General features: G+C 43.5%; 1 protein-coding gene across 4 annotated transcripts in view; it reads left to right on the top strand.

Moving 5' to 3' along the window:
- The window catches only part of LOC122549141 (coiled-coil domain-containing protein 102A-like), a 564,343-nt gene that overhangs the window by 390,191 nt on the left and 159,463 nt on the right, over nt 1–14,689 (top strand). For all 4 annotated transcript variants that reach the window (XM_043688474.1, XM_043688477.1, XM_043688476.1 and 1 more), the window contains one exon: nt 5,038–5,141. In XM_043688474.1, coding sequence (XP_043544409.1) covers nt 5,038–5,141 — 104 coding nt within the window. The remainder of the gene's footprint in view (nt 1–5,037; nt 5,142–14,689) is intronic.

Genomic DNA, 14,689 nt, shown 5'->3' with positions numbered 1-14,689 from the left:
GTCCCAATCCTTGAACTCAGCACCACCTTCCTAACCTGCTATCTTCTTCCTGACCTCTCCGCCCCACCCCCACTCCAGCCTATCACCCTCACCTTAGCCTCCTTCCACCTATCGCATTTCCAATGCCCCTCCCCCAAGTCCCTCCTCCCTACCTTTTATCTTAGCCTGCTGGGCACACTTTCCTCATTCCTGAAGAAGGGCTCATGCTCGAAACGTCGATTCTCCTGCTCCTTGGATGCTGCCTGACATGCTGCGCTTTCCCAGCAACACCATTTCAGCTCTCAGGTAGATAGGATAGTGTTTAGTATGCTTTCCTTTATTGGTCAGAACATTGAGTACAGGAGTTGGGAGGTCATGTTGCAGCTGTACAGGACATTGGTGAGGCCACTTTTGGAATATTGGGTGCAAGTCTGGTCTCCTTCCTATCGGAAGGATGTTGTGAAACTTGAAAGGGTTCAGAAAAGATTTACACAGATACTGCCAGGGTTGGAGGGTTTGAGCTAGTATAGGGATAGGCTGAATAGGCTGAGGCTGTTTTCCCTGGAGTGTCAGAGGCTGATAGGTGACCTTATAGAGGTTTATAAAATCATGAGGGCATGGACAGGATAAGTAGACAAGGTATTTTTCCCTGAGGTGAGGGAGTCCAGAACTAGAGGACATAGGTTTCGGGTGAGAGGGGAAAGATATAAAAGAGACCTAAGGGGCAACCTTTTCACACAGAGGGTGACACGAGTATAGAATGAACTTCCAGAGGAAGTGGTGGAGGCTGGTACAATTACAACATTTAAAACAGATTTGGATGGGTATATGAATAGGAAGAGTTTAGTGGCATGTAGGACTGGATTAATTTAGGATATCTGGTCAGAGTCTGAGGGGTGACCTCATAGAGGTTTATAAAATCATGAGGGGCATGGATAGGGTAAATAGACAAAGTCTTTTCCCTGGGGTGGGGGTGTCCAGAATTAGAGGGCTTTGGTTTAGGGTGGGAGGAGAAGTTCATAAAAAGGACCTAAGGGGCAACTTTTTCCATGCAGAGGGTGGTGCATGTATGGAATGAGTAGCCAGAGGAAGTAGTGGAGGCTGGCACATTTGCAACATTTAAATGGCATCTGGATGGGTATATGAAAAGGAAGGATTTAGAGGGAATTGGGCCAAGTGCTGGCAAATGGGACGAGAATGGATTGGGAAATCTGGTCAGCATGGAAGGGTGTGTTTCTGTGCTGTACATCTCTATGATTCTGACTCCCATCTTGCTAAACTCACTAATCAAATTTGTCATTTGGAAAACAAGAAGAAGAAACCAAAGCAGACACCTGGTGGATTCATTTGGCTGCTTACTTCTGAACAACCTCCATGTTGGACACCAGGCATTCTCCTCAGGCACTTACTGAATGTAATCTTCCTCTGTTGGGTTGCTTCTGACAACCCATCATGGCTATTTTGACATGTCTGCTATAAACTCTGGGAGCACAGACCTCCTTTGCAGGACACACCAGCAACTTCCATTGGAAAGCTGCAGTGAGGACACTTTGCACACGGGGTCAAGCACCCAGTTTACAGACTGGACCAGGCAACATTCCTGATGAAGGGCTCTGTCTCGAAACGTCGACTATCCTGCTCCTCAGATGCTGCCTGACCTGCTATGCTTTTCCAGCAACACACTCTCAACTCTGGACCAGGCTACATCTTAGGGCTGTTAGCTTGCACTGTTAGCTTGCACTGCACTGAGAAGAAAGTGAGGACTGCAGATGCTGGAGATCAGAGCTTTAAAATGTGTTGCTGGAAAAGCGCAGCAGGTCAGGCAGCATCAAAGGAACAGGAGAATCGACGTTTTGAGCATAAGCCCTACTTAGCCCTTGCTCACTTAACACCAATCTGCATACTTACACCATTCCTGCCTTGCCTCGTCTTGCTGTGCCAGTTAGTGCAGTCACAGAACCAGGAAGCTTGCCGTGCAGTTAAACAGTCTTCAGCGTAATGAGCATGTCTAGCTGTATGTCAGTGTTCTCACAGCTCACAGCTAGTCCATTTGTCAACTGCTTACTCAGCAAATATATGCCATATGCAACAAGCAGGTAGCATGTATCCAACGCTAATACAGGTAGTCCATACAGGTAGGCGATCCTAGCACAATAAGCCAAGCATATTGGCCACAGTCACCTGACTACATGGGGAAGGGTGTGTCCATGCCCCTGCATTTCAGAGGGTAGCCATGGTTAGTCTGTTGACCCTTTAATGACAATTTCTGGGGTTAAGATGAAGGTAATTGGGGAGATACCTGTCAAGTTATATAGGCAGCAGTGAGGGGTCTGGGCATGCCTTGCCCAGGCTGTCCTGTCATGTCAATCAAGTGGGCTGGGGTGGACCATAGTCAGGAGAAAGTCAGGTCTGCAGATGCTGGAGATCAGAGCTGAAAATGTGTTGCTGGAAAAGCGCAGCAGGTCAGGCAGCATCCAGGGAACAGGAGAATCGACGTTTCGGGCATAAGCCCTTCTTCAGGACCATAGTCAGTCCATTGGGTTCATCAAGAGAAAGTAAAAGGGAAGGGTTTGTGTGGTTGGTTGAAGGAAAACAAATGCACCCTCAGTAGTTTAGTCTTTAGGACTAAGGGTTGAAGGATTGGGCAAGGGCTCAATATAATTGTGAAGGGGTAGGAAGTGCATCAGGAATTTGAAGGGGGTGTCAGGCTGTAAAGCACTGGGGGGGGGGGGCAGTGGGGAAACATAATGTGGGAAGGGGGTTGTCCATTGTCAGAAAAAAACTGGCTTCAAGGAGACAGTTAGCAACCATTCTAGGCAATGTCATCTCATACTGTAGGGTCTGGATAGGAAGGCTAGGCAGATGTATGTAGACAGATTGGGTGCGGACTTGGGGAAGTACGAATCCTGTGGGTTTGATGGGTTGGGCTGCTAGAAAAGGTATGTGGATATTTGGCTGCTCCATAGGAGTGGTCTCAGTCTACCACTGCAAGGTCTAGGATCCTCTCCTAGTAGGAACGATGATATGGACGTGCCCCTCACCTGTAAGAGCCGTCTTTATCTCGTTATGGCTTGTCTTATCCTGTACTGACAAATGGGGGAGAAATAAGTGAGATGACAATGAGCAACACAGCAATTAGTCCTTTTGCACTTGGAAGAAAGATGGTGAAGTTTTCCAAAGGTCTAAAGAGGCACAGTGGAGGGCATGAAGGATTAGTGGTATGGTGTGGGAGGCTGAGAGGGAAGATCAAGGAAGGAAATGTGTTGCAGGCATTACTGAGGCTGGTAGAGCACCATCCCTGGTGGAAGTGAGTGCATTAGCAGAGAGAGAATGAATGTGAGGAAACAGAGAGAAGAGAGTGGCACTTGCTTTGATGTAATTGAGAAGATCGTTGACTGTTAGCCATTCATCCATACCCTAGAGACAGCACTGACACAGCTGGTAAACTCAGACCAGGCTGGCAGGGGTTGGTGGCACAGCCTGCTCTGTCAGTCTTGGGGAAAGTGGACAACTGTCCTTCACACCACCCCCTCACACCACCCTGTAAAGCAGGACCACCTGGTCCCTGTCAAAGAAACACAGTACTGTCTTGCACATTCAGATTCTGTCTGTCAATGAGCAGGGCAGCTTCAGAATACCCATGCTCATCCAGGAGGACTGTTGGGTTTTAAAGATGGCACGAATATAAGGGGTGGTGATCTTTGGGTGGATATCCACTGAATGGCAAATTGTTCCAGGAACAGTGCACATGGTAAGATGGGACAGATATTGGACAGGAGATACATCATAGGGGAGTGGTCATTAATGAAGTGAGTTTGGGAAGATATGGTGAGAGAAAGTATGATGCTCAAAATGAAAACTACTTCAAAAAGACCAGTGTTACTTGGAATTGACCAAAAGAATCCTATAAGAGAGAATTGACCCCTTAATTTTTGAGATTCTTGATGTTGTAGCCTGATTTACATTTTTGTGAATCAACATTTTTTAAAACTAATTTGCAGCACTCAGAGTGAGAGAGTCTTCCTTTTGTCTGGCTACTAGTTTGCCATTTTCTGGCATTCAGAGTGAGAGGTGTTCTTACCTGCAACACTAGTTCAGAAGGAGATACTGACTGTGACCTTCACAGCACATTAACAGTAAAAACATTAGCTGGTACACATGAGAGGATTCAGTGCCACCAGTACATTCCAGTAGAGTTGAAACTAGCATTTTAACCTGTGGCCTTTTATATTGTTCAGCAGGAACGACAGTTTGGGACATAATCTGCAGAGGGTGGAAGGCTGTTGAGCAGGGTATTATCACTCTCTAATTATTTTAGTATTTGTAGGAGATCACAATACAGTCTGTTTTGACTTGTCACTTCATCATTTTAATGAATTGTTATTTGAAGTCTTGTTCATGTCTATAAGTTTGAAATTTCATGGATCTTTCACTCCAGATTTAAATCCGTTTTTCTTTGTACTGACCCTGTTGTTAAAAACAAAATGCATTTTGGAATTATGACTTTAACGTGCCGGCAGTATTTTAGGGTTTTGACCTGGGTCATGACAATGTACATGTGTTGCTGGAAAAGCGCAGCAGGTCAGGCAGCATCTAGGGAACAAATCCGTTTTTCTTTGTACTGACCCTGTTGTTAAAAACAAAATGCATTTTGGAATTATGACTTTAACGTGCCGGCAGTATTGTAGGGTTTTGACCTGGGTCATGACAATGTACACAACAGTGAGGGACTTGGATAGAGTGAACAAAGACCTGTTAACCCTGGTGGCCAATAGAAGAATTAAAGGGTACATGAGGAAAAATCTTTTCACCCTGAGAGAGGTCAGTGTCTCGAACTTGCAACCCAGATTGGATCGAGGCAGAAACCTTTAATTTGTTTAAAACTGTCCTGGAACTGCACCTGAAACTGTAAGTTGAAATGCTATGAGGCAAGTGGAATTAGAATGGACAGCTAGTTTATTTAACCAGTGCAGACTTGATGAGCTGAATGGCCCCTTCCTATGCTATGATAGTCTGGCCCCATTCTGATCTTATGCTTTTGCCTTTCTATTACTATAGCTGGATGAGTCGCTGAACCAGATCAGGAAGCTTCAGCGTTCCTTGGATGAACAGACAGAACTGAATGACAATCTTCAAGTGCAGTTCGATCACTTGCAGACAAGGTAAGAAACCTAGAAGGGAGACTAAGCCTCAACTACTCTGTCACTGGGTCACTTATACCCATAACATCAGTGGTGAGGGTGATGCAGAAGACAACATTTTTAAAAATTATGGCTTTCATCACTGAACTTGTTGGTTGACCTTATTAAAATTGTGAAGGGCAAAGAAAGAACAACTAAGATGCAGGTCCACACCTGCAGTGTGGAGCAGTTTAATAGGCATCCCATTGTGGGGAAATTCTGGGTACTGGAAGAAGAGCAGGAGGTTTGTCCCCCATGTTCAATTATTCAATCTGTACTTTTATTTAATGAGGCTATTTCAAGCACCCCATCTTACAAACTGTAGGGAGCGATATTGTAACAGTGAATGAGTTCAGCAGCTGAGGACTGAAAATATTTTCTTCGAGTTTGTGAGTAAGCAAGTGTTACTGTTTTTTTTCTGCTATTTTGAAGATGTAAATGGAACCAGAATGCTGATGGTTGGTAGAGAATAAATTCTTGACAGACAGGGCACAGATAAGTCTTTCCTTGCATTATTCATGGTTGTGGTAGTGCAGTGTTATGAATGGATTTCAAATGGCCAAAGGTTATTGTGTGTAAGGAACATATTTTCATGTCACAGCTATGTGGCAATGGGAATGAAAGTAACATTATAATAAAATATTATAGTGGTTTTACAGAGCGACTCCTATTAATTTTATTGCTTTTAAAATACGTTAATTGTGTTTCCAGTGTGTGAGCATTTGAATAGTTGAAACAAAAAGATGTTGCAAAAAGCTGAATGGGTTTAGACTTAACATGTACGCCTTTACACAACTGTTTATACTTACAGCATGTAGCTGCTTTTTATGTATAACCAGTCAAAGATTTGGTTTCTGAGAAGAACATTAGATGAACCAGATTAACATGTATATCAAATTCTACAAGAGGAATATGAAAACTCATTTCCTTGTGGGGGTACTTGACTTGGCACCTTTTTATTAATAATTTTCTGTCTTGATTGGTTTAGGGAAATTTAATGTACTTCAGGTTAACTATAATTATTTATAATCACATATAGCCTGCTTACATCATGACAAGGTAGCTTTCCTCTTTGGAGAAAATTGAACAGTCCAATTTATTCACCACAAGGGAGCTGACTATTTTCTTCTACAATGTCTGATATAATAGATACACAAAATTTGTAGGTGAGATATGAAAGGTTATATTTTATATTTTGCATTGCTGACTTTGCTGTCAGTATAAAATGATACAATCAACAATTTGCTGTGGTATAGTATAAATTAAAACTAGGTATAAATGCATGATGTGGAGATAGCTCTTAGTCCATCTGTCAACAGGCAGGAACGGTTGATTGCATACAGCAGTAGAAATCTGGAATTCATCATCTTTTTAGTATAATGCATTGCTTTGTAACGCACTACTAATTTGAAAAGAAAGCACATCTATTGGATCTTGTTTGGTTTTTCAGAGCAATGCAAAATGTAGGCTCCTTTTCCACCATAGGAAGTAAATGTATGGAACATGGAGGTAAAGAAGGCTTAGATGAGATTTCTAAGTCTTAAATTAACTGAAAAATTATCCATGGCTGAAAGAACCTATCGTTAGTATGCAAATAAGTCCTCAACGTCTGGTGAGGGAGAGGTAACCTGTGAATTGCTTTCCAAACATGATATCTCATCCTCTAACCTCCCATTGATCTTCACAAAGTCAGACATTTACACATTAATTTTCTGTTAAGCTCTCAACAGGAAGTTAAGTCTGGTGATTAGTAGCGTGAGCACCCTTGAAATGGAATGGGAGTGTTGTTGCTTTGAAAAGAATCATGAGCTAGAGGGCACAGTTTTAATGCTTTTTTGCAAAAAAAAGTGAATTGTGAGAAGACATGTTCTTTCGCACAGCACACAGCTGGTGTCTGGAAAAGACTGCCTGAAAATATGGTGGACGTAAGTTCATTTGAGGTATTCAAGAAAGCATTGGATGATTATTTAATAGACAACGTGTAGGGGTGTGAAGAAAGGGCAGGAATTGGGCATTAAATAAAATGCTGAGAGTGGTGCAGATACAGCGGGGTGAATGGCCACCTTCTACACCATAACTATTCTGTGGTTCTGAAGTGTTAGTGACAATGAATCAATTTCGGGATGTTAGAAATATTACATTGCAAAATTTGACTTTTTCTTAATTTCATGTTCACTTTCTCTGCCATCTCTCTTAATCCAATCTTTCTTCCACTCTCTATGTGGAGTATTTATATTAAATTCACTCATTCTAATTCACCTTCCTTCTCAATCCTTCCTCTGTTTATTTCTCAGTTAATCTTATTGATTCAGCAAATACCGTCAATAACCCATTGTTCACCTAGGTTCCAATGGCCCCACTTACTCTCACCATTCCATTATCAACTCACACTTCCAGCTACTTCATGGGAAAACAAGTTTTTGAGTCCAAGGGTTAAGGCATAAATCTATACAGGGTGCCTCATACATTGCCCTCCTATAGCAATTTCTGAGCTGTCATCTTTACTAATTGACTTTTCCAGTTTTGGATTAGCATCAGGATTAGTGGCTAGCAATCTTGAATTGGAGAAGATGAAAGTCAGCTCCTCTTCCCACTTTTTAAATTCACTTGAGATTTTTGAGTGAGAGCAGTCGAGAGGCTTAAATGTGACCATCTGATTCCACAAAGGGGATGCAAAGGTTTGGCCAGTGGTAGTCAGGTAGATGGTTGGTGGCAATATGGGAAATCATAGCACCAAGAATGTTGATTGAGTTTGGGTAAGGACTCCTAATCAGGAGAATGCAGTCAAAGACGGAAAAATAGTATTACTTTATAGACTAGAATAATCTGTTTTAAATTATATTGTTAATTCACTCTCATAATCTCTCAAACATACAACATAGAAACGAGGAGGAAGAGTAGGGTATTAGGCTCCTTGAACCTGCTCTGTCATTCAGTATGATCATGGTTGATCATCTGTGTCAATGCCATTCTTCTGCTTTCTCCCCATACCCCTTGATGCCTTTAAAATCTAGAAATTCTTGTTTCTGATTATATTGTGAATCAGCTTCCAGAGCCTTCTGTGGTGCAGAATTTCATAGGTTCACTACCCTTTGAATGAAAATGTTTTTCATCATCTCAGTCTTAAATTATTTGCAGTCCTCTGGAAGAAAAGATTTATGCAATTAGCGTTTCATTAATCCCCTCAATAATTCACTGAATTCCTGTTAACTCAGAACTTAGGAATTATTTGCATTGGAGAAAGCTAGTGTGAAAGTCTCAGATAAGTACAGTACAGTTACTTTTCTAAATGCTTTGGAATCTGCTTTGTGTACTTTGCAAAGCATTGGTCTGAATAATGATTAAGATGAGGATTATCTACACAATGTTGGTGTCATTGCTGGAGACCAGGATTCATTCACTTGCATGGATTCCTTGTACATCAGAACGCCCACCGTTATCAACATGGGATGTGAAGTCGCCAAGAGTGAGTGCTGCTGGACACCCTTCCTCTGCTACCAGTTGCATGCGAGAACAGAGAAGGAGCCTTATTGTTACTTCCAGTGGAGTCAAATAAAGAGAGCTCCCTTCTGTGATGAGGAGTCACTTGTTTTGGGGCGGAGGGTGTGCTCACTGCCTCAAAGTTCGGTCATTTGCAAGGGGATTGCAGTGCAAAGGCTCCCATCTTGGCTAGCATGGGAACCTAAACTTATCCCTGCTGGATTGGCTCCATCCCACCTCCTGTGCAGTTTTTTTTTTATGTGGAGTTGGCGTAGTGACAATGGGTGGTTGGCAGAAGGCCACATTGTGTGCTTGGAGGTGGCAGGCTGTTGTGTGGGGGAATTGGGGAGAAGTGGGGGAGCCAGTTGGGAGGCCCTGTCTGTTTGGGAGCAACCCCCATCTCCTCACTTAAACGTCTTAGTACCATTTACTTTCTTAGTTGAATTTTAAGAGTTGGACCGAGGATGACTCCACCTTGAAGCTGCCCCTTCTTCACCTACCCTCTGTTACAGCTGGCAGCAGCTTTCGAGACAGTTATGAGACAGCTACAATGGCTGTCCATATTCGAGAGCCCATTCACCATCTATAGCTGATTGCTATTGGTGACCTCACAAAAACAATGTGCGGCAATATTGTAGCAAGTTCTTGCTCAGAAACTGTTATTGCTTCTGTTCCCTGAAGCTTGTCAGAAATCCTGCGTTAAGTGTTTGCCTGATCATTTATAAGTACAACAAAATGTTTATTAACTGGCACCTATTGGAGTGTTCTAGTTAATCAAATATTCCAGATAATCAAGAAATCCATATAATCAATGTAACAAAACACACTAAGTAATAGAAATGTAATGCAAGGGGTATACACAGCACTGTTACAGTTTATTTACAGCAAAAATCACTGAAATGGTAATGCAACTTTGCCTTAAATAAAACTTACTGGCAGAGAGCCTTCTCACTCGCACCGTCAACTGACTACTGGGACATCGTGATAGATTACAGTATTTGAGAAGAAGTTCACTCAATCGAGTCAACTGTTGATACTTAGCGTGGCCATTCCTTTCTGTGTGACTGCATAGACCCTCAATATGCAAATATCAAGTGTCGCTACGTACTGATATTCTGCCTGTCCCCGGTGTTGCGAAGGATTGGTCTGAACTCGTTGCCATTGAATACTCCAAGTAGCTAGACTGTCCCATATCACCTATCTCTGTTGGAAAAATTTGTGAAGAAAATTACTTTTATTACAAGTCCACCAGGCAGTGGTCAGCACAGTGTCCTCGAGGCAGAATTTTATAATCCACATTCATTGGTGAAATTGGTCATGAATTCCTAATTTCCTCCCTGTCCTCTTCCATTTGTAGATGAGGATGCTGATGCCCTAACTCAGATTGTCACATGCTGCCAGAAGCATACTGTTCTGCACCTCTGGGAGGTCCTGACCTATCAGGTCCCAAAGAGCAGAACACAACTTGGCTGGGAAGCTGTCGCTTCCAGCGGCTTTATTCTTTTCAAAGGACTCCAGGGCCACAGTCAGCTCAGCCAGAGATAATGGATGGTCCAGCCTCTTCATCTAAGAGGTGCTGTCATCTAAGACTTCCACGCTAGAGGACAGGAATGACTGGGAGGCCATACTCATGTCATTCAGTTTGACATTAAAGGATTTGCTAATCCTCAGGATGTCAGACTGAGATGGCGTTACCGAGCTGTCTTCTTCCTTCAGGCTGCCGATCAGAGAGCTCTCCCTGTGCATCTTCTGGAAGGAGAAACGCACATCTCATCCTGCTCTGTGGAGTGGACTGTGGACTGGAAGATTATCTTGGAGGGCTCCAATGCGATGAGCCAAGGCTTGCTGGCTCTTCACCTCCTGGAGATCCTCCATGACAAGGACCCCCCCTCCCCCAATCCCCGCTATCATATGCAGCATGAGCAGATGCTGCATACTTTTCTGGAGTTTTGAAACATTTCCCTGACTTTCTCTTGCCTTTTGAACACACCTTTTGAGGATAAAGAACCTCTTGATGCTTCCCTTGAATGTTTCCCACCAGTCTGCTGTAGACTCAAAAAAGAGCTTCATGGTTCACTAATCTACGTAATACCTTTTAAATTCCTTTGTGTTCTGGAGTCAACAGTTTCACATTCAGTTTCTATATTCCCTTGCCCAACCTGCTGATCATCCTAGGTGACAGTCAGCCAGCAGGAGGCAGTAGTCTGAGATGAACATCGGCTTGATGTTGGTAGATTTGACCGAGAATGGGCAGGTTGCAAAATGGGAAGTCTATCCTTGAGCGATAGACCTGTCTGGCCACTATCAGGCTTATTTACGCTGTGTTCCATTTGCAGGGATGGTAAAAATGTTGTGCAGTTTGGCAACTTTAATTATTTGCATCAACAATCTGGACATGGCATTTGGTCTGCTGTCAGCCTTTCTGGATTGCCTCTCTGCATCAATGGTGCAGTTGAAGTCTCCAGCCAGAATGACCAACCTGGACATTGCCAGCAGCTGTGGAAGCCGCTGCAAGATGGCTAGCCACTCACTCTTCCTCACAGGGATTACGTTAATTAATCTCAGGGAGCATTCCTATACATAACATTGATTACGAGAAGGCACCCATGCACCACTACCTTGACTTCGGAGATGGCGAAGTTACCTCCTCGCAGCAGAATACCCAGACCAGAGGAATAGCAATCATTTTCCCCCGACCAAATCAAAGGCCTATGGGCTCACACTTGACCATTTCTTGTAACTGTTAAGGTGTGGTATCCTTCACTCCTACAGAAACAGGACTTCTGCTTTTATGTTGGCCAGGTAAGCCAACATTGAGACACATCTCATATTCTCTTTAATGCTATGCGTGTTAGTACTAATGATTTTGAAACCCAATTAAGATTTATAGAAATTTCCAGAAACCCGATGTCCATTTGCCCACGGTCTCATCACTGGGAGAGTCCTTGCAGCCCTGTGGTGTGGATGAGCTCTGTTGGACTCTCACACTGTCCTGTTCCTCCCTGGAGGCATTGCCCCATTCTGGTATCATCAGAGTGAACATGAAGTCAGGAAGGTCCGGTTCGGAGTCCGACACAGGGACTGTCTTGCTCTGTTTCTTATTTGGAGTGTTGCTGCACCCAGTTGCCTGGAGCTGTAGTGCGGAGTGATCTGTTGGTTTCCAATGGTCAAGGGTTGGGTTTTGCGATGTTCAGTGTTTCTGGGTTGAGAGGTGCACCTCTCTTTCTCTCCAGGGGTGGTGTATTTTTTTTCTGCTGATAGCCATCCCTCTGCAAGTCTTCCACATCAGAAGAGGTGCAAGACTATTAAAATGGCAAGCGGGCAAAAGCATGACTGTCAATAACTGGTTGTGGCACTGTTCGCTTGAGAAACAGGGTGATCCTTATTCATGTCAGTCATGGTAACCAGTGTTTTAAAAACTTTTCATGATCAGTTCTTTTGAAGTCAATCAAACAGCTATTGCGTATGTGCTACAAGATATGCAGAGTTGTTTCCATAGCAGCAGGATTAGGAGCCAGCACGAGAGGACCAATTCTTCAATTTACATTGTTCCGTGGTCTAATTAATTCAAACTGAAATACAATATTAACAAAAAAATCATTGCAAAATTAGAAATTAAAGAGCAATAAGGTATCGGCTTCTATTATTTTCGTAAAGATGTACAGTAGAGGAACCGACCCTTTGGATCAATTTGTCCATGCCGACCAGATAGCTGAGATAAATTTGGTCCCATTTGCCAGCATTTGACCCATATCTATCTAAGTCGAGAGTGGGGAGCTGGAAAAGCACAGCAGGTCAGGCAGCAATGGAGGAGCAGGAGAATCAACGTTTTGGGCAAGAGCCCTTCATCAGGAATGAGGCTTGTGAGCCAAGGGGGTAGAGAAATAAATGGGAGGGGAGTGGGGCTGGGGTGAATATCCATCTAAATCCTTCCTATTGATATACCCATCCAGGTGCCTTTTAAATATAACTGTACCAGCCTCCACCACTTCCTATAGCAGCTCTATCCATACACGCACCATTCTCTGCATGAAAAAGTTGCCCCTTAGATCCCTTTTAAATCTTTCCCCTCTCGCCTTAAACCAAGCCCTCTAATTTTGGACTCTCCCAACCCAGGGAAAAGACCTTGTCTGTTGACCCTATCCATGCCTCTCATGATTTTATAAACCTCTATAAGGTCACTCCTCTGCCTCCGATGCTCTAGGGAAAACACTCCCAGTCTATTCAGTCTCTCCCTGTAGCTCAAATCCTCCAAACCTGGCAACATCTTTGTAAATCTTTTTTGAACCTTTTCAAGTTTCACGACATCCTTCCTATAGCAGAGAGACCAGAATTGCATGCAGTGTTTCAAAAGTGGCCCATCCAATGTCCTGTACAGCGCAACATGACCTTCCAACTCCTAAACTCAGTGACCAACAAAGGCAGACATACCAAATGTTATCTTCACTGTCCTATCTACCGGCAACTCAACTTTCAAGGAACTATGAACCTAACATCCAAGGTGTCTTTGTTCAGCAACATTCCTCAGGACCTTACCATTAAACATATGTCTGGCCCTTATTTGCCTTTCCAAAATGCAGCACCTCTCATTTACCAAAATTAAACTGCAGCTATCACTACTCAAATACAGAATAATTTTATTGTAGACACAATGTTTTTTAATCTTCATATTTAAGAAAAATTGCCAATGCTTCTCCTTAGGTCCAGAATGATTTGGGCTATGGTGGGAAATTTGGGAGCATCACATAATAAATGGAGTGAGGCCTTTCTTCATATCAGGAGCAAAAAGTCTCATTTTCCAATAAAGATCGAGAAATCAAGATGAGATTCACACTAGTGAGCATCAAGAGGACTACTCACATGGATTATTGCTCATTATCACCCTCATTATTACTTAATATTAATATGCACTCTCCTGTCACCCACTGGAGAGAAACTAGACACCATGCAGTAGCGATACTTGTCTACTTAGAAATAATGGAGCCTACTTACCGAAGTAGCAATCACCTGCCATTTACCCATGGCCAGTAGATGGTGCAGGAGCTGCTCACTTCACACCTTGCTTCCTCATGAGACCTTCCTGCATCACTAAATGTTCCTCCAGACTGTGCAAACTGCACCGACCTGGCTGGTCTCCTCTAGTGGCCATGGGGGAAAAGGAATGGAATGAATTAATGAATGAATTTATTGTCTCATGTATTTTACCATAAGAATACAATGAAAAACTTTCATTTGTCACTATGATTTGGCACTATTTTGAATAATTTAAGAATAAGGGAAGAAAGAAACATGTAACTTCAAGAGCATCTCATTCCTGAGCCAGCTTATCACCATCAACAACACCTGTGCCACCATCTCTCCTCTACCGCTTTGCTGCCATCTACACTAGACCCAACCAACACTGAAGTTGCTGATCCTCAGACTCCATCTTTCGTCCTTGGGTCAAAACTCCTTTGCCACCACCTCGCCACTGCCTGTGCCAGACCAACCAATGTCAGAGTCACATCTCTTGCTGCTGGGCCCACGTCGATGTTGCTATGATGCACTTCCGCCACTGCAATGCTGCTGCCAGTGCCAAACCCATCCAATGATGAAGTCGCTGATTCTCGGACAACATCTTTTGCCACTGGGCCTACCTCGCTGATGTTGCCTCCATCAATGTAACAGGCACTAATTCCTAGGCCAGGTCCTGTGCTCATCTCAGAAAAGTAAGTTGGGGATCACTTAAGGTCCAGGCTGGGTCCACTCCCCACCACATTGGGCTTGATCCAGGTCTGCACTGCACCCAAAGTCGGTGAGCTTGGCCTACCTGCTGAGTCCTACTCTGCCGCCATCTTGTTCTAGTGGACATTTCTTCTTCTTGGACATTTCCTCTTCTTCACATCCCAGCCACAGGGACCTCCTGGTCCCAGTCTGCAAAGTATGGCACCAACTTCACCTTCTCCCCCAGACTAGGAAGGATATCTACAACTGTGCAGGACAACTTTGGATTGCCAGGCTTATTTGGCCTTTTATATATGGAGTCAGCACCAGGAATGCTGTGATATCCT

The sequence above is a fragment of the Chiloscyllium plagiosum genome, chromosome 4, assembly GCF_004010195.1.
Source record: "Chiloscyllium plagiosum isolate BGI_BamShark_2017 chromosome 4, ASM401019v2, whole genome shotgun sequence".
In the NCBI taxonomy this organism is placed as follows: domain Eukaryota; kingdom Metazoa; phylum Chordata; class Chondrichthyes; order Orectolobiformes; family Hemiscylliidae; genus Chiloscyllium; species Chiloscyllium plagiosum.
This window is presented reverse-complemented; position numbering and strand designations above follow the sequence as displayed.